The 21,293-nt window shown below is 39.3% G+C and overlaps 1 protein-coding gene and 2 long non-coding RNA genes across 3 annotated transcripts in view; 1 reads left to right on the top strand and 2 right to left on the bottom strand.

Annotated features, from left to right (window-relative positions):
* Positions 1-17,554, bottom strand: part of asxl2 (ASXL transcriptional regulator 2) — an 82,971-nt gene extending 65,417 nt beyond the window's left edge. The window contains exon 1 of the mRNA XM_066706786.1: positions 17,456-17,554. Coding sequence (XP_066562883.1) covers positions 17,456-17,512 — 57 coding nt within the window. The 5' untranslated portion in view covers positions 17,513-17,554. The remainder of the gene's footprint in view (positions 1-17,455) is intronic.
* Positions 11,369-13,886, bottom strand: LOC136751325 (uncharacterized). Its single transcript, XR_010816995.1, has 2 exons — positions 13,700-13,886; positions 11,369-12,524 (listed from the first exon to the last, which is right to left on the bottom strand). It is a non-coding gene; the product is annotated as an uncharacterized LOC136751325 (long non-coding RNA).
* Positions 17,555-17,791: 237 nt separating the features above from the next.
* LOC136751319 (uncharacterized) lies at positions 17,792-21,292 on the top strand. Its single transcript, XR_010816994.1, has 3 exons — positions 17,792-18,261; positions 19,197-19,395; positions 20,659-21,292. It is a non-coding gene; the product is annotated as an uncharacterized LOC136751319 (long non-coding RNA).
* The last annotated feature ends 1 nt before the right edge of the window (position 21,293 follows it).

Raw genomic sequence — 21,293 nt, 5'->3', positions numbered from 1 at the left:
CTAGGCATTTTCTCCACTAATACATTCTCTAACACACATTTTATGCAAGGCTTGCACAAACAATTAGGGGAAGTGACCCAATTAAGCCCACGTACCATATAAGCCCACTTGCTCTTTTATTTTGAAATACAAAAAAGACAGGAATTATTAGAAGGATGATGTTTCACGGAAAATGCACAAAGTTGTCACTGCTACATTTTTTGTTCTTGAGTTATGTATGACTTTGCGCTGAAGTCACCCCAAAACATTGCTTTATGAGGGGCCCTCCCAAGAAGCAATTGTTCTGGAATTTGGTGACCAAACTTGGTATATATTGATAAGAATGATAAAATTAAGAGATTAATAAATCAAATGAAACCTTATATGATGAATTTGCTTGGTATTTAAAAGCACTATTTTGTATTTGTAAATATAGGTTTCCAGAGCTAGCGTAGGACACTGTCAGAATGATGGTCACATGGATAGATGCAGTAGAACAACAAAAATTAAGAAAAACTATTGATGACCATAGTAAATCAAAACATTGTAAAAGCTTCTTCAGATAAAACAATATTTACAGTTCTATCAATTATTATAATCTTAAAATGTAATTGTTTGTGTTATATGGGCTTAAAAGGAACAGCGCCCTTGAAAAGTCTATTAGCAGATGGCTTGAAAGCAGAATAATTATTTAACTTGTTCTACCAACAATAATAAACATGGTCTTAGTTGTAAAGAAAATGAAATTAATTTATTATAAAGACATTACGTTTACATTAACTCTATACAAAATTATTGATGTTAATTCCCCATGGACCACTGTTGTTATTAATAAGTCCACAAGGCCCAAACCCATAGTACCTCATGTTAAAAAAGCCTTAAAAGAATTAATATTACTCAGAATACATTCATTCATGAATTTAACTACTTGCCTTATTTTCATTATGGGGACAAAATAGATATATAGCAGAGAAAACAGCAAAATAGCAGAGAAAAAAAAATATTTTGAGAATCTGTTTTTGCCATGGGACTGCCAAGAGTTTTAATTTTTGACAGTTATGCCTCAGATATTTCCCAGGCACTTGTGAACAAGGCCAGAGAAAATGGGGTTGTGCTTCTCTGGCTCCCATCTCACCTCACCCACAACCTCCAGCCACTGGACAAGACAGTGTTTGGTGAAGTCAAAAGCAGGGATGATTTGGGCCGATACCAATATCCAATATTCCTATAACAAGATCAGCCGATAACGATATTTTCCTATTATTTATTGGCCAATAGAATGAGAGCAGGTCTTGGGGGTGGGGGTAAGGGACTGCATTGCAGTTTGTGTGCATCTTTCATATTTTGTTAAAACTACACAAGTAGAATAGAACAAATCAGATGCTTAGTTAGACACAATAAAAGCCGCACCATCAGAGAGAAATATCGGTCAGAAATATCTGCCATTTTAAAGCAATCGGCCTATATAGTCATTTCTTGCCATATCGGCCCGATACTGATCAGTGGCCAATCGATCGGTGCATCCCTAGTCAAAAGGTAATGGAGGAAAGAACTGCACTGCCATTCCTGTGTTAGCAGGGACAAATTTTAGTCAGAGAACATCATTGGTGGCTTTGAGAGCACTGGCATATTCCCTGTGAGCCAGAGCCGTGTGGACAGTCAACTGTCCACAAATCATGCTCCTTTTTTTGAAGCACCTGTGCAGACTTCCACAGCCCCAACAGCCCCGGCCCCAACCCCAACAACCAGCACACCAGCAGATCAAACTGCCTCTACAAGTGCAACAATTCCATGTGATGGAAATTAGTCTCACATAATATTAAAATACAATTTTAATTGGTTAGGTTGGTTGAGGTCTGAATTCAATAATCTATAAAAAGTGCTTAATCAATACAATTTGAAGTATTTCCTGTTAAAACTCTTGTGGGCTTATTTGGGACACATGTGGGCTTAAAGGGTACATATGAACCTTATAAGCCCAGTCTGGACTTTTCACTTTTTTATAATTAAATAAGTTAATTTAATTTAGTCAATGTATGACAAAATCTAGCACAAGTGTAATCTTTGATTTAATACACACTTTATTGGAAAGAAATTCACATATTTATAAGAAAACATGTAAAACTTAGATTTTGGTGGGCTTAATTGGGTCACTTCCCCTACTCACAAAGAAACAAAACCTCAGGGGCTCGTTAGATAAGATTATGATAACAGGAATGTGGTGCAGGACTCTGTTTGATGATGCAGCCAAGAAAAAAGAAAAACATCAATGAGGCTTTGTAAAAGGTGAGCACGCCTGATCAAAGAACAGGAAATTATCACACAAAATGTCTCCCAGTTATGGAGTGGGTGGGCGTTATCCAAGAGGTCTATTTCACCTGCGATAAGGGTGCGTAACACGTCCGATTCAAAGCAGTCAGGTCAAAACCGAACAATGTCACAAGGCTCTGCCACTTTCATGTGCACACAAACACACAAAAGAGCAAGGGAGTTCCTGGCTGTACCTGACTGAACTTGCATGTTTCATAACTGTATCCCACAAAACCTGTTCCTAAGAGCCAAGTCAGGGTTTCACAGAGAACAAAGTGGTTCTTATTACAGGAAGAATGCATGCTGTAGTTTCTGCCAATAACCTCTTCTGATTTTTTTTATTCTGGAGGTCTGTCAGGCAAACAGAGATATCAAGAGCACAGCACTACAGAAGCAGACAGGTTGTTTTACATGAGATAGAATTAAGCCTATGGGTTTGTGCCTTACAATACGAAGTCATGAATATTGAACAGAATTGCACCGTGTTGTGGAATAGTTTAATAATCTTCCCATTCCAAAAAAACAAAAACAAAGGAAAACCGAAAAATCAACTCCTAAGGCTTTATTTTAAAGAACAGAACTAAAAAATAAACTAAATAAACTAACGTGAAAATCAAAACTTCAAATATAATGTACAAATATATACAGGAGACTTCAAAAGGTTTTGTTCCTGTCCCAATTTGATTCTACTTCTAAAATACATACATACATACATACACACATCATAATATTTATCTATCTTTTACACCAATACTTTGGTTCTTGCTACCCTAATTGTTTAAAATTGGAGCAAACCATTTTTATAATCCACCCACCAATCTTATGTCAGAATGGGAACATTTTGGTTTTAGTTTCCTTTCTTTCTTCCCCCCTCAATATTTTGAGATCTAAATATAGGAAAGTTAGCTGCCATATGTAGTCTGGCTTCTAGGCTGCTTGAAGACAATAATCTGTCAAAAGTGCCTGAGACTGACTAGGATCTGTGAGGTAACCTTTCAGATGACACTGCCTGCCAAGATACATTCCTGGTCTATTACCCCTGTCGATGTCTCTGTGCTTGCCACTACAGCAGATAAAGCATTGCATCCTGGCACAAATCAGGAGAACCCAAAGTTTTTGTCAGGAGGCGTGATGATTGATGTGAAAATATTTAGTATACAGTTTATAGTCTGCAAACCCAGGTATTTTTCAGGGCCCTTCCCATACAACTGACCTTTTTCCAATGAGCCCCTGTCGGAGACCATCGTATGAATACCTAGCAACCCTCCATCTCTTACAGCATGTTAACTGATTCACGTTTCAAAAGGAGCACAGTTTAGAAGAACATTGTTCATTGATATACAGGCTTGAAATTGTATTCTCTTACAATCACTTTCCCTTCTTAAGTGCCAACATTTACAAACAACACTGTCTAAAATGACTAAAAATAGGAATACAATACTTTATACACTTGACCATGAAATGTGTGTTCTGAGATGGTTAATCTCAAGGTCAAACTTTATCCTATATGGGATAACTGGACAACTCCACATTGTCCACTTTCATCACATTCCCTTCCGTTGTGCCATATCTGTGAACCAATACATTGCAGCTGCCAGTACAATCACAGAACTCTGCTGGAATGGCGAGTGAAGCAAGTGAGCTCATGTCCAATATGGGTTGTTTTGTTAGGCACATTGTTAATGTTACACCAGGGGAAGAGAATTGATCTAAGAGCAAGTGTTAGCAACGGGGTGCAAGCAGCCAAATGAGGACCAGCTGCCAGGAACACTGTGTAAACGCCTGCATTTTACTGCCCCATGTATTTTGTAATGGAAGCAAAGTGCATTTATTTGCATGAGATAATGTCCTTTCTGGGTGATTGCACTGAAACCGACAACATCCTGTTTTTATATCCAGTTACCTGTAAATCGTTCTTGTTGAAATTCTTGTGAAGCCTGGGGGCAATACTTGACTGCTGGCAAACAAGTTGTGTTCAAATAGGATTTTTTTATATATATAAATATACATTAAATTCAATGTTATTATTATATTTCGTATTGCTTTATTTGCTCACTTCATCCTTAGTGGACGAAGAGTGCCCGTTTAGATTTATATAATGCAAAGTTTTTTTTTATTTTTTTGTTTGTTCAGGTTGTTTCTAAAAATAAATCTGTAGAAACCAATTTTTTTTTGTTTAATCCTGGTTCAGAGAAAGGAGACCACTTTCAGAAAATTATTGTAACCATAAAATTTGCTGTAAACAATAGCAACGGCAACAACAATCATATATCCGTGCTTTTATTTGAGTTAAATCTACAACAGAGATGTTTAAGCAAATGTGTAGGTAATTAGTAAAGTCAGTCCCTCCAGGCACTGGATTTATGAACACCGAGATGCTCAGTTTGCCACGTACCAGCAAACCCTGTGCTTGTCGGCCTGGATGGTCAGTCATGCTTTGCTGTGCACTGTACGATTGAGACCCAGAATCAGAATTTTACAGAGGTCCGAAATGTATATATCGTTCTGTTAGCTAGACAAAAACGAGTTACATAGGTTGCTTTTATTTCATCTCACACTTGCAGGAGAGTAGTGAAAGAGGGTGTTAGAAAAAACAGATAAACAAGGCAGAGATGGTGGGCTACAGTGTCAGATAAATCACCATTCACAGAGTAAGCACCTGCTGACAAATTCTGAAGTGTCTTTTTACAAAATAATTTAATTGCAAATTCAGATTTAAGCCATGTAATGCATGTAAGTAAAGTTGAATGTCCATTTAGGTTTGTCTGCTTGTCAATTTCTATGTCTTGTAGATGATTTGAGTTCAAATTGGATCTTACAGTATACTCTGCCTCTAAGTGATTGAAAAATGGAGCAGCAAATAACTGAAATATTATCAGACGTCGCCTGGCAAAGAGAACATGCTTTAGTTTTTTAAAATATTCATAAAGAAAGAAAGAAGGTCACACGGCACTTTTAGCATTTTTAAACACTGAAACTGAAGTTCGCATAGGTCTGCATATAAATGAGCACAAGGAATTGAAGAAACATGAAACAGGTGGTGACTTTATTGCAGCAGATGCAAAGCTTTTAATATCCTCCGGTCCTGTGGGAGGAAGCAGAGGTCTCGGACAATTTTCCAGTCCCATGGCTGTATTCTGCCACTATAACTATGTCAAATGTGCAAAAGAAAAGCTTAGGTAGGTTTAAAAGAACTGTCTCATTACGTCTAATCACTGCATGTATAATTAGTATCTGCAGAGGTCCAGGTAATTAGATAATGCAGTTTTTTAAGGCCCATTATAATGATTTTTTTTAGAGCACAGAAAAAGTACAAATGTACTTGTTGGCCATGATGCTGACTGCACCTGTCAGCGTTCAGCTGCCCCATTCTCCTCTGCACCTGTAAGTGGAGTACACACACTTCTTCTTCCACCTGAAGCTCACACCCGTGCTGCAGGTGAGGAAACGCATGGTTTAAGACACATATCATGACACTCAGTTTATAGCATTTATGTAGCCAACCAGTAGCAACAAACTCTCCAAACTGTTACACATTGTGAAGGGCTGTCGCTTGGCAGTGTTCTCATGCTCTTGGTATTAATTCTGAATCATTGGAGAAAGAGTGAAGCAGGGATTTGTAATAAAGCGGCGGGAGGGGTCTCTCTAAATCTTTGATGCATCACCGGATAACTTTGAATACAGGGAAAACTGGACTAATTAAGCCCAACAATTGGCTCAATTAGATAATTAACGCTTTGGGTCAAACAAAACCCAGCAGGCCCTACAGCTCTAATTGTCATCTAAATTGTTTCTTGATTGCATGATATGGCTATATTACTAGATGAAAAATTACACAACGCATTCATATCCTATAATAAATGTGTAGTACACCAACCATTCCTTGGTTGACAATCTTCCTGGTGTTAAGGAGATTTCACTTGCCACAATTACGCACCGTTTTCAGTCATGGTCATCTCATCTGCTCAATTACTCTTTAAAAGCTTTGAGATCAAACTTGAACAACATGTCTATCCTTTAGGATCTCTTGAACATTATCAGTACACTATGCTATGGGTCCAACTCGATAAATATAATCTATACTGTGCTGTATTTAAGAAATAAAACAATCCACAATGGTGTCGAACTGCATGGATCTCAGATACAATCAAAATGAAAACCCAAAGAGTCTGTGTTCATCATGTTCCCCATTGCTGAACAACTTAAATATCGTTACACTTCAGGTCAGGGATGTTAGTCCTAAAATAAAAACAGGACCTGTAATAGATGTGATTCTGATGTAAAGTGCCTGCCAGTTAACTGAAAATGGCTCACTGAAATGTTATTGTTCCAATTAAAATCTTACAATATTCTTTGACACTGGAAGATCAATACTGGTCCAGCCTGCCACTCATGTTTTCTTCATTTAGATTTTTGCCTCCAAAAAAGCCGTTACGTTCAATGTTTACACAAAGTTCTCTGTTGAAACATTTGTTAATGAGTTTCCAGATTCTGCCTACTGTTGATATGGGCTAGGCAAATACTAGACCTCTATTGGAAAGCAACTTAAGAATGGGCATATGTTTCATTGAAACGGTTTCCCCTTTGCCTCCAATGCCAAGGATTCTATCATATCTAAAAGTCACAGATTGCTCTACACTGCTATTGCTAAACGAAGGTCTTGATTCAAGTCAAACGGCATGTGAAAATGTTTTTGTCTGCTTTCAGAAGCATCTGTCATCGAGTGACACCAAAAAAAGAAATTGCGCATCTATTTTAACACAGAATCTTCCAATTTGTCGCTGAGTATGCACTTTGCCGCCTGTACTAAATAAGAGCAAAACAGGGCGATATGTCAATATTGCCTAATTGATGATGCTGAGGATGCACATGTATGAGTTTAAGCTTTTTAACAACAATCCAGAGTCCTCTAGTTTTTTTTATTTACTACATTAGGTTTAGTTTACTGTTTTTCTCACAGGCCTTTGAAAGAAAGGCCCCTTAGCCAAATTAATGTCCAAATTCATAGATATAGCATTACCCCTCAAATTGACCCCAAGTGTTACAGCCTCTCTTAAATCAACAGAGCAGATTGTTAAGACTACAGCTGATTATTCGAATAAAATCATATGAAGCAAAACTTACCGAGGCTGGACCGCTGAGGCCTGTCTACAAATCGACAGGAGGAGTTTCTTTTGCCCTCCACACGTGCGTCTGCTGGCTGGGGTAAAGGTCCATTATGAATCCTGCACGCGGTAGCGGCTGCTCTGAAAGCACCCTGGAAAACGCTAACAATGATTGCGAGATTTGGCAGCTACATCATTGCTACAGTACAGCACTGAGGCTGAAGTGAAGCAGTGGGAAAATATTTTCTCCGGTGCCCACAGAGACATGAAACTGGCAGAGCTGCAGTGGCTGTACTTTGCTTCCATCCAGCACTTTGTACTTCACACGCTATTATAGTACAGAATAAGCTGGCGTCCCTCCAGGTGATTGTTTTATTATTGTTTGTTAAGAAATTAAAAGCCAAATCTAATACTTAAAACATGCAATCCTCCCGAGTCCTTATTAAAGAACAACAATTCAGCTGAAATTCGGTCATCCCTAAACTGCAGATCTTCCGCAATCCAAGACTGCTGAGCACTGACTCAATTACACGGTGCAAGGCCTTTTCCTCTGGGAAGCTCTTGGCATACCACCACTTCAAGGATGTATTAACCCATAAAGAGACTCAGTGCTGTGAGTCACAGGCTCTTCAGAGGGAAAGATCATGCTCCAAGGGTGGATTGCAGCTGAGGAACAACCATTGTGAAGTTACACAAGTTTGATTTTACATCAAGACAGAAAAAAAATACAGAATAAAACATTGGCTACATATTATTTAGCTCTCAGGAAATAAAAATGAAAAAGCTTATCAGAGCTCTTTGGAGGGAAGGTTGATTTTGCATATAAAATCATCATTTATTATTTAAATGACAATAATGAATTTACTAATATAATTTGCAGTACCCTTTGATCAGTCAAAATGCCGAACACACAGCGCCCACATTAGAAATCCATAATATAATGCTGGGGAAAAAACACAACGGCATGAATACATCACTAAAATGTGTGAAGCGGGTTCCATAGATAGACCAAGTGTGGATGATGAAATATAAATGAATGCTATGAATTTGTATTATATGCACAGGCCTGTAATTTGTACAAACAAGAAAGAGAACACAACAATGCTGACAGCTGTGGTGTCACCACTTTTTATTTACAGCAAGAGTTTTAATTAATTTTGGATTGGCAGCCTTTTCAAAATAACACAAGGCAAAACTGTGTGCGCTGACTATTGTCTGCAAGATTCATAATGCGGTATAAAACGCCCTTGATTTCTCTACCGCTTTTTGTGACCCACTGAAAATGTAGGAAAATGTAATAAATCACCCTACAGACACAGTATAAAGCATGTGGATGTATGTAAGCAGAGTCATCTACTATTTTCACACTGCCTGGAAGTGCCAGTGGCTAATGAATTATCATTTATATTGGATACCGATAAAATTGTAGGTTAATCAATAAGTAAGCTATACCTCATCAATGGGGCATAATTAAATGTAGTGAGTGTACACACAAACATGAAACAGATCACACACAGCATAGCCCTTGCTCATGCCTCTCCACACTCTCAGACATGATCACATTCTCACTCACACACTCACTCTCACTCATCCTGCTTTCAATATCAAATATCTCAATTTCGCAATAAAGAAACAGGAAAAAATATCCCTTATTGCAGCCAAACAGCTTTGTGTGGAACTGCTCAGAGGTCCAGAGAATCTCAGGAGTGGAACAGAATTACCCAGCTTCCCCTCCCCTGGTGCCAGGACACATGTGCAGAGTTATTACACTCTAAACTCCCTGCCAAACTATTGTTTTTGTCACAGTGCAGTGACAGTACAGGGGGGTGTTTTTCTTGGCCCTATGGTGGTGTCTTCAGAGCCCCAGTTTTACAGGGTTTTACCCGATTCACTGTAGCACCAGAGAAGTGATGCTGTTGATCAACCTGATGAAAAGGCAATGCTCAGTAATTAAGGTACATTAGGTAAGGAACTAGATCTAAATCAACCAAACTAACCAACACAGAGGAGCACACAGCTATCTAGTGGCAGTGCTGGCCACCTCTGTGCTGAGGCAGCCCACATGTGGCTGAATGACATGTTCTGCATTTTCAACACATGAGCCAGTGTGGTCTACTATAGGGGATGCTTAGCCACCATATTTATGACACTGAAACACACAATTAGCCAACACATTCTCTCAGTGGTTTATTGCAGTGTTCATTTCCCAGGAATGCACGCCTGAACAGAGTAACATGTTTCTCCACAAACGTGGCAGTCAGACAAATACGTTTCTTACTGTTTACAAAGATGCGAGAGATAGGAAGCATTTTTGGACTCATTTAATTGCACTTAAATTTCAATGAAGGTGATGTCTTGTGCGGTGGAGGAATGTTTATGTGTGTGATCAGTCTGAGTTGGCATTGAAGGGTTCCTAGGGCAGCCGGCATGGGCAGGCAGAGAAGGTTTGGGTGCAAGTGGGGAAGCCCGAGTCTGGCTTCGTTAGGACAGGGTTTGGAATGAATAAGGAACTGGCATTTGCAAAAGACCTTTATGACATAGATGCGCATCTACTGACTGACTTTGGGAGATGGCTGAGGGAAATTTGGGCGGCCATGTTGGATTAGTGATTGTCGGTTGTCTTGTGCTCTTACAAATGTGATATAGAGCCCTGCCATATGGAAATGTGTAGGGCAGAGATAATGCAACTGCTGCGAAACACCTTGCTTACAATATTACAATAGCATTTGCTGAAAAGCTTTAGAATTGACCTTTTTGTCTTCACTAATACGGTTCAATTAACTTTCAGTCTACTGTTGATCAATCATAACTGAAATAGATTTTTCAGAAACAGATAAACCATCCCTTACTGCTGCCAGGCATTTCTCTGCAACCTGAAGGAAATTCCCTGAATCGGAGTGAGGGGGAGCCACTGTTATCAAGATCAGCACAGCAGCCAAAGAGGTTTTGAAATCCAATTACATCTGCAACCTGTACAGCTGGCTATTTACCCGTGTCACACATGGTCCACAAATATTACTCAGTTTGCAAGTGTATAATTTGCCTGAAGAAATTTGAAGCAGCAAAATTTTACTTCTGGTCTATCTGTGTCCTTTACTAACTCCAGTTACTATTACTTTATATTTACTTTACTAACTCCTTTACTATTCTTACATTAGAGGTTATTTATAACACACACACACACATATATATATATATATATATATATATATATATATATATATATATATATATATATATATATATATATATATGTATATATATATAGCCCATCATGCATTTTTCCATGAGTCCTTCAGGAAAGCACTTAAACCGGGAGAATTGGTAAACCAGTCACGGCAGCAAGTCTACAAGAGGTTTAAAAGTCAAGCACAGTCTGGGAGGCAAATGCTGTAATTGCCGCCACTAATCTGTTAATCCCATTTCATACCCTTTAGACCAGTGGTGTCTGCAGGGTTCACAGCAGTGTCCCCAATCCTCTCTCTTCGCCAATAGCTCATAAGTGCGTAAAAAAAAAAAACACAAAACACACAATGCAATTAAATATTACTGAATGCAGTGTCTCATAACGCAGGACACAAAGAGTAATGCCATATTAGCCGCTCTACTGGGCAGATTTATTGGTGTAGTTAATACTACTGCTATGCAAAATGAACAATTTATGTGAAGTTGTGAATCTGTTTGTTTTTTATCATGCAAGGGGGATAAAAAGCTACAACCAATGGATTTTACCCTAGGCATTTAACATGTCAACAAAAATAAAGACAAAATAGAATATATTTTCCAAACTTTCTTTTGAGATCTGATTAATGTAAATGAATGAATGAATTGATTAATTAATGAGGATCCATGATTCATGTATGATGGCATTCATATCAGCAATCTCTGACTCCCCCCCCCCCCCCACAGCTGAATCAGATTTCAAACTGTAAGACGTGTGTAGCAGTAAAACAGCACTCACTGAAACTGAGTAATGATATTTACACTTTATGTTTATAACTCCCTTCTCCATCAGTATGGGTGCTGTCACTCGGATCTGATCAGCAAACAGACAATAATGAGCGGCTCCAACAGCACGTCAGGACAAACCAGAAACATCAGGACTGTTTCTGATAAAAGGGCAGGGGTGCAAAGATCTGGCAAAGAGAAAAACCGACCAACTTTCAGTAATGATCCGTGAACTACCTAGATTATTTTAATAGAAGATTATACTTAAAAAAAAAAAAAACAGCGCCATGAAGTGTGCAGCTTGCAGATGAGACTATCCACACACATAATTATTCAGTGATTAATTTAACTACATCTATTTATTTATTTAAATGTTGTAACACTGAATCAGCCTAAAGAAAACCGTATTGATTCCAGTTGACTCAATGACCTAAGACAGGAAGGGGTGGTGTCTGGATGAGAACTGGCTAGTGTACATCCTACCCAATACATCATGAGGTAAAAGCATTGAAGATCTGCATATTGCAGAGTAGTTTGAAACAGCAAAAGAGTTTCAGACTCTAGTCCCATATAACCATGATAAACAATAATAACGTATTATTATTGGTTTTCATTTAACAAAATAATAATGTAAATATGACATTGCAGTTGTTGCAATTGAAACTACTTTCTGCCCTTTCTGCCCCCTACTGGTACTTAAGATTAACTAAAGGCTTAAAGAGTTATTATTTTTTTTTTTTTTGTAAAATTAATTTATAAGGAAACAATGTTGCTTTTGGCTTTTATAAAAGGCAGCTAATAAGACAATAAGGTGGTGGGGGATGATGTAGTTTTTACATGTATTTGGAGTTTTTAATTGTCAAATTAAGGTGCTTGTCTTTTTAAAACAAACCAGCTTTCTTAATTTCTATCAAGGTTCTCTGGAGCTCAGTAGAGCTCCTGAATACTTAAGGGTGTTACACCAGAAAGAAAAGGAAATCATTCTCAGGGTTGTGGTTAAATCCAGACACTGGTAAAATATTCTTATTTTCCACTTCAAACTTCTGCCAGACACAAAACTGCTGCATCCCAGTCCTATATGATTATTTCAAAAGATCCAATTCCAACATGTATTCCAACATACTATGTGGATCTTGCATAGTTTCATTCAACATCCCAGGTCCAATTTGCGTTAAGGCCATTCTGAAAAACACAAACAAAAAAGCAAAAATGACTGTGTAATGCATACATCTTGCGTGTCTGCTGGGAGACATCTGATGTAGACAAAACGCTTCACACAATTGAAAATAGTTCCTAATATTGAACCGGTAAATGTGCCATAGACTAAACTAATAAATCAAACACAATAGGTGGATGCAAATCTCAGCAGGATACTAGACTGCTGATATGTCTTATCTTATTTTATTTATATTATCAATTATTTTGAGAAAGCAGGAACATTTTGCTTTCAATACACGAAAAGAGGACTATAAACATAAACTACATCCATGTGACTACTACTACCACTGATGATGATGATGATGATGATGATGATATTATTATTATTATTATTATTATTATTATTAATAATAATAGTTGTAATGGAGTGGCAACAGTATACCGACACCAGGAAAAAAAGAAAGTGCTGCAGCTGTGAAATTGCCTGACAGTCTGCCCTGACAAGCGCCTTGCCAGCCTGCCTAGTACAGCACAGTGCTGACAGGACATTTTCACAGTTCGGCAAAAACAAAGAGGCACGGTTTCACTCCACCTTTCGCATATTCACCCCAAAACAACCATGGTGTGGTTCTGTTATGCTGAGAAGCTATAGAACAAATACGGCAACCAATTCCCCATGGCCTCCTGCCTCTCTGATGGTGTCTGCAGGCTCTGCCCCTGCTCTCTGTGGATCTGTTTGTTTATCTCAGGTGCTGACTAAAAGCCTATCGTCAGTGTGAAGCCAAAGCTTATTGTTTCCCGCCGTTCTCCTTTTTGATGAATGATGACCGGCGATAACAGCTTAACAACAGTGCCCACAGAAAAAGGTCTGCAATGCTGCTTCGCACATCCGCTCCTATCCTATCATTACGAAAAAAGAGCCAATAAGAAACCAAGACGCAGAAAACAGGAGTCTCGGATAGAAATGTACTCAGATTCAATCTGCAACTGCCCGTCTCGCCACAAATGACCAAGCAGTTTTCTGCACAATGATTGAGGAGATGAGATGGCTCTGCTCTACACTTAAACCTTAGGTCCTCTACAATACTTCTAAATCACTGGTGTAATACAGCTGCAGGGAAAAATGTGGATTAGGAAGAATCAAAGCAAACAACCCACCAATACAAACACATACTTGTCATTCAAGGCATTCAACTCACTGGCTGCACACACGGGATTGCTTGGTAGTGCTTAGCTCCTCCCACAGACTGGCACACAGACAGAGATAGCTTCTGTCGAGTTGTACTTCTGAACTGTTGCCAGGGCATGGCATCTCTTGCATTGACTCCATTACTTCACACAGCCAAAGACATGTGCAGGGTTTTCCAATCCAGTGGTGACCAACCCTGATCCTGCAAAGCCACAATCCACCAGTTGTTATAGGTCACTCTCTAAATCAACAATCACTGAGTACCCTAAACACACACACATTCGGAGCAGCCCAAAAGTGTAGGTCAAACAAAACAAGACAAAACATACACAGAAAAAACAAGACATCAAACGACACTCTTGGTTCACTGTGGCTCCCAGGGTCAGTCAGCCCCGCTCCAATCTTTCTCTCGATGCTAAGCTAATAAAATGATGTTTCAGGATGAAAAAATATATGTGTTTTCCCACAGGACAAGAGAAGTAGTAATAAAATACAGATTAAAGTAATTCAGGAAAAATCAAGCTAACAGGAAAAGACGAGTCTGAGGCCGTGACACCACTAAAAATATGTCTGGACTATTAGATTCCCTGCAAGAATGTCCCTTTGAGTGTTGAGTAACATTAATGAGGCTTTAACAGGCCGCGATGGACCCCCCTAATTCTGATTACTGTCAGATCTCTGTGTGGGTGGAGTGCCAGATGCAGTCACATCTCTATTTTTCCAAGGAGGTGAAAATGATTGCTAGGCACATTTTTAGGTGTTCTGTGTCACGGTTTTACAGCTCGGGTTGATTTCAAATCAAATTCAGCCCCCACATTTAAAAAAACAGTTGAAACCTTAAGGGCCAGTTAATGGTAGTTTTCCATATGCCACAGGCTTCTTGCATCTGCGTACAGGAAATGTGCCATTGAGGATAGGATTCGCAATTTGCGCAGGTGGGTAATTGTTCAGATTTCATGCGACCTGTGGGACCCGGATCATTCCCAGAGATGCCTCCCACTGAGAATATCTCCAAAATGTAATAAGGAATAAAGGTTCCCAAGGCTTGGTATTGTTTAACTGAATATTTAAATAAAGCAAAATGCACAGTACGGTTTAACCAAATCACTAGCTTTTTATTATTTTTTTTAACAGCATATTCACAGTCACTGTATATCAGGAAGGGGGCCGAGATGGTGGACATCACAGAGGGGGGGGTTCTGTGCATGTTCCAATATGGGCTTCATCCCACCAGCAAAGGAAGCAGCACTTATTTTTCCAGTTTAGATTAGGAAAATCAAAACAAAGAGTGTCCGAACCAAGGATTTTCCGCTGACAACCGAAGGAAACCAACTCCCACACCATTCCAAATATGGAAGTTTTAAAAGGTTATCAGTTACAACCAGCAGAAAAAAATTGTGGAATATGATGAACAACTGTGAATCCCAAAGGGCCGTTCATAGTGCAGGCCGAAAGAGCTGCACTACAATGCACCATAAACAATGAAAGCAAATACATCCAGACATAATCAGTGATTTGTTTGTTTTATTCATTAATCTTTTCTTTTCTAATTGAATGTGATGCTAGCCTTTGGTCTCAAAACATTGTACTAATCCATTTGGTCATGCATTTTCACTTTGTATTGCCCTTGTATTTTGTAAGTCACCCTGGATAAGGGCGTCTGCTAAGAAATACATAATAATAATAATAATAATAATAATAATAATAATAATAATAATAATAATAATAATACTGTAAAATAACTTTGAAAACTAGAATATATGATATTGATATCAGCACTCTAAGTTAGCTTTTAATTTGAATAGCCAACAGGCCCCCGTTTCTCCTTTCCTTGTCACCAGAACAATTAAATGGACACTCATAACTGAACAGATGTTTAATAAATAGCCTATACATATATGTTATTTTGAATAATAATTTAATTAATAGTGGCATACAATAATGTTATTCTGTAATTCATCAAGTTTAATAAATATTGTTATTCACACTATACTTATTAATTCATTATTTTGAGTTTGTTGAGCATGGATACATCCTAGAGTACAACTGTACAGTTTCTAGTTGATTTAACTAAATTCAGACTATCGGGTGTGTAACTACATTACGAATCCAATGCAGGTTTCACTTCTGTTGCACATTAACACCCAAAACCCCAAAAATGTTGTCTAAATTGTACTTCTCAGAGAGTGTTCATGTTCTTCTACACCACAAAGCAAACACTGCAATTAGTACTAATTGGCAGAATTGCCCCAGAGAGTCACAAGACTATACTTGGAAACCCGGCTTTAGCCTCCACTCACCTTAGAGACAAGATACCTATGAGGATACAGATCAGGCACAGTGGGATTCATTTGACTTATATAAACATCAGCTAAGGAGTCTTTGGATTTCATGCAGTGGGATATATATATATATATATATCCTATAAGGATTCATCTGGACTTATTTGTGCATGGAAGAATAATCCAATTTGCTCGCTGTATTACATTTCAATGTTCAGGTAGTAACATAATGTCCCCAGACACTGTTGATTGGAGCCACAATTTGAAAATTGCAAAGAAACCCTGCTGCGAGTCCATGTGTGTACAACACATGAAATCACCCAATTTCACCCCTGACTGATAATATTTCCTGTCCAGTTCAGCAGGACTGGTTATTCTGCTCAATATGTTGTGGCACTACTAGGTTTGCAAAATATGGGTATTCACATGGCAGGCTGTCAGTTCCTCGCCATGCTGTACAGATGGGAGAAATATAATTTGAGAACAATTTCAGGGGGAAATGGTTCACGCAGAAAGCATACTGGATACATGCTTCTATAACCACTGTCAAACAAAGGAGGTCTGGAGAGACTGTAACTGCATGCACTTATTACGTCCAACATAACTCAGTAGCGTCACACCCTCCACGATAACGTCATCAACACGTCTGGAGTGTAACAAACAACTTCATTACAAATACTGCAGAAAACGACGCTTTCCTATAGTGCTCCAAAAATAACGATTAAGTTACAGCACCGTGACAATATGCATGTCGATAAATTGTGAAAACCCAACAAATGAACAGAATGTAAAAGGAAGTTGCAAAATGAGATGCAAGCGTCACAACAATGGGCTGCATTGTGTCTTGAGTGGGAAGGATCGCGCGTCGTTATAGGGTTAGTTATTGTCTTTCGCTAATGATGTTTGAACGTCAATACAAAAACACACTAACTTTCGTGAAGCATCTCTGGCAAAAGTCGGCGACAGGTGACTTATACTTAGAAAACTTACAAAGACGTGCGTTTGTTCCCCCCCGTGCGATTACATCCACACGGGAACAGATACTAAGATTCACCTAATCAGCCGCACAATAACAGCTGCATTGGTACGTTTTCCTCGGAGTTGCGTGTCTGTCCCGCTGTGCCGCAGCCCGGCCGGCTCGGACGCACGTACGTGTGCGCTGTCAGTCCCCCGCCGTGGACACACGTCATGCGCGGCGGCGTCCCGTGTGTGACCCGTGTCCGCCGCGGACTGAACACACGTGTCGAAAAACACGACCCGAAACACAGCCCCCCCCACGCCAACAACAGCACAGCCGCACAGACCCCCGCACGGACCTCCGTGGCCTGGAGCCGCACAGCCAGGCCCGGCCCTGCTCGTACGCAGTCCTCCGTGAGCGGCGGCGGGTCATGAACTCATAAACACCTCGCTGCTCTCCCCGGAGCTCAGGGCAGCCTGGCCACTGACAACAGCGACGCAAACGCGGAAGAAAGCGGCAAGTTTACCGTTTTGGCAGCCTCTGCCCAGGTCCTCCCTTTCTTCTTCTTCTGTCTCTCCCTCATGCCGATGATCTGCGTGTAACCCGCGGCCGCTGCGGAGCCCGAGTCGCCGTGTCTGTGCAAGTGTGGCTGTAGTTACAGTGCTGGAGCTCCTGCCGCTGCCATATTGGGTTCTTACTGTAAGGAGCTGGTCATGTGACCCCGCGCTGACGTCATCTTACTGTACTGATGACAGCTGTGCGGGGTGGCCGCGCTGGGCGCCAGGGTGGGCATTTACCGAAAGTCCCCCCTGTGACGCCTCCGTCTTACTGGATGGACTGGGATCAATTAGGAGTTACTGGCAGCCCGTCTCGGGAGGACCCTTCGCTGTCGTCAAGGATGTAATGGGAAACCGGCTCTTCAGTGAAGCTGCCCGAGCAGCGCTTAACAGTGTTGCATCTGCTGCTGAGTGCGGCTGCATAGGGACAGGTCTTTGTAAACCGAGGGGTGTTTTAATGCAAATCAACTGAACAATACTAGACGGTGTTATAATTACAGTTCGCCGACCTTAATGCAATAGTATCCGAAGTAGATGCATAAATATGCATTGTGGATGTGTTTAATGTGTCCTGTTTTTCCATCTCTGCCTTAAAGCATTTTACTGAATGCATCCGTGAAACTACAGAACATCTAAATATATTTCTATACAATGTGAAATTGGACTGAAAACAAATATGAGCTGGTCTGTGAAAAGACATATTTCAGCGGGAGTAAAGTGGCGCACAAGCCGTTTGAATGTGCGCGTCGGCTCAAGCTAAAGTTGCCATGCATAAGTAAGTACACATAATATGCATGTAGACTTGTGTAAAATGTGTTATGCCTTGGATTGCACTGTATGAATGCACTTTGTATTAGCCTCTGCTAAGAAATAACAAATAATAATAATGGCGTTGTACAGACAAAAAGGTACAAAAATATATACAAAGTTGCATTTCAAGCTTATCACCACCAGAGGGGACAGAAGGACAAAGTAACTGGATTCTCCATTTTAAGAAGAAAGCAATACATGCATATAGTTATTAAGGTTAAACTATAATCTCCAGACACTGCTTTTATCAATATTGCATTTATATTACATCGAGGTTGAGTATGTTTCGAAAATAAGCCAAGTTCAAAGATGTTTACATTGTGTCTGAAAATACCCCATTAATAACCACTAAAACAGTGTAGTAGTAATAGGCCTATTAATACTGTTTTGGAAACCTCCATCACGCAGTCGTGGTTTTATACAATTCATGGTAGAGCTGAAAAGTACCCCTGCTCTCACCTTAATATTGATTTCAATCACTCCTGAGCTGTTAGTGAAAGTGTGCTCTTCCATTAGCTTGTCACCCTTGACTGTCTATCTGTCATCACTCTTTGATTATGCACTGGAAACATTTATGGACCCCATGGAGGTATTTAAAAAAGAAAACTTCTTACTGACTGTTGTAAAACCATCACTGAAAGACATTATGGTACCTAATGGTGCACTATAGGTTTCCATACAGAAAATTAACAGCTATCTCTCCATATCGTCAATTAATCAAGTGGTTATAAAGAAAAATCAATGCAACTCAGTGACACACTTTAGGAAAGGATTATTGGCTTTTATCCTACAAAATCAAACCATCTGAACAGACCCACACACCCAAAAACTTAATGCAGAAATACAAATACATCAGTAAATACCAATTGGTGACATTTTGATATTTATGTGTTTGTTTAGATTCAATGGCTATAAAACAAAGGATGCTGTGATGGATGGTGGATACACACAGCTGCTGCAGGATATGTCTTTGGTGGAAAGCAGTGGAGTGGAGGGTTGTGGGCTCAATCCCAAATGGAGGACACTGCTGTTGTGCCCTTGAGCAAGAGACTGTAACTAGACTGCACCAGTACAAACCCAGCCGTATAAATGCGCAATTGTATGTAAAAAGAATGAAAATAATGTGATATCTTGTAACAAGTTTTTTTATATATGGAAAAGGGCGTCTGCTAAGAAATAATAATAATAATAATAATAATAATAATAATAATAATAATAATAATAAAGCAAATGTCAGACAGTGGCAGTGGCGGTACAGGAAATGTAACTGGTGCCAGATAGTTGGGTTGGTAAGAAGCTGACCTTATAAAGAGAGCTGCTATAATAACATAAGACAACTGTACCATTGATATCGGTCAAACACAAACTAAATAAACAAAAAAATAAATGTACATTTACAGATTATCCTCTAGATGGCACACATGGCACACATTTAAATGAGGAATTTCCTGTTCAAAACAAAATAAAGAAATACACCTGTTTGTACTTTAGCACATGTATTCTATGGCAGTATAAAATACATTACATGTTTTAGTTCTGTTTGTTCAAATGCATCATATCTTTACATTTGCCATCCATTGCTCTGCAACTGACCTCATTTGAATTACAAGTAAAACAAATCTGTACATTATTCTACAGAACAGAATGAACCACAGTATCCATTATTTACTGCAGAATATGATATCGTTGGCTCTCAGTTTTCGTCAGCACCGTGACAGTGGGCCACCTGAAAAGGCTGAGCTTCTCCGGCTGACAGACAGGCGAAGGTATTCGGACAGAGAGTCAGGGCTGCCTGCTGTAAATTAAGTCAGCAACTATTCTACACAAAACAGTTCTCTGCACTCCAACGACAACACCTGGTTAATGTGTGTAATGACAATATAGTAGGTGGTCCTCTTCCTTCCAAGGAAGATTAATTACTCAGTGACTGCCTTGTCTGTAATCTTTAAAATTCAGAAAAAAATATAAGGGCGTCTGCTAAAAATAATAATTACAATAATAATCATATTTATATTGAATTCCTGTCTGGTTGTGGCTGCACTCTGTCGCTGAGAAAGGTTCAGACTGGCAGGGCAGATCTGTGTGAATAATTCAAACAGACATCTCTGAACTCAGCCACCACTGGAAAATTGCCATTGGTCAGGGAACAGATTGTCAATCATTCGGAATAGGCATGTCTCCTCCATTTACATACTGCTGCGCTGGAAGGTTAATGCAGGAGATAACCTTCCTGAAAGAATGCAGGCATTTTACCTCCCTGTAAAATAAATAAATAGTGAGATTGATTCATCTCTTCATGCAAATCGGGTGCTTTCCTCACACAACCTTGCATTGTGTGATTGTCTTGTTTTTCTTTTACCAGGGTACCGCCTTGCATGTGGGACGTTCCTCCACTAAGACCCAGTAAAACCGTGACTGTGGTGCTTTCACATAAAACAGAGAAGAAAGAGGAAAGAAAGCTTGATCAGGGGAATGTCCTTTTCTGCTGCGGCAAAGCCAGTGCCTATAATTACATAACCTCATATCAAAGAAGGCAATCTAATTAAACAGCTGGAGTCTGGATTAGAAGAAGTGGAACTAAAGAAGGAAAAATGGAAAATGTGTAGAATTTCTAAATGAATGAACTCAAACTGTTAATCATATAATTGTTGGTCAATTGATTACAGCCTAACATGTAACCTGGGAATGCTTTGGGCAGGGCCGTCTGGGCTGTTAATAACACATTTCACGCTGTTAAAGAAGTAAAAAATAATACAATCAAATGGGGAAGAAAACCAGAACCAGAACCAGAACAGTAGGCTAGTAGGGCTCTTAGTAGAGTAGTTGTGTTTTTTTTTACATTTAGGATGCATTTTAAATTACCTTATTAAATATATATATATATATATATACATTGGAGAAAGGAGTTTTTATTTTCTTACAAACAAAACAAGAAAATAGATGCACGTAATTGTAACAGTGCTCAAAGAGTCCTTTGATACCATAAAGAATACATTA

This window comes from Amia ocellicauda, chromosome 1 (assembly GCF_036373705.1).
Source record: "Amia ocellicauda isolate fAmiCal2 chromosome 1, fAmiCal2.hap1, whole genome shotgun sequence".
In the NCBI taxonomy this organism is placed as follows: Eukaryota; Metazoa; Chordata; class Actinopteri; order Amiiformes; family Amiidae; genus Amia; species Amia ocellicauda.
Note: the sequence above shows the minus strand (reverse complement) of the source record. Positions and strands in the feature narration are given on the sequence as shown.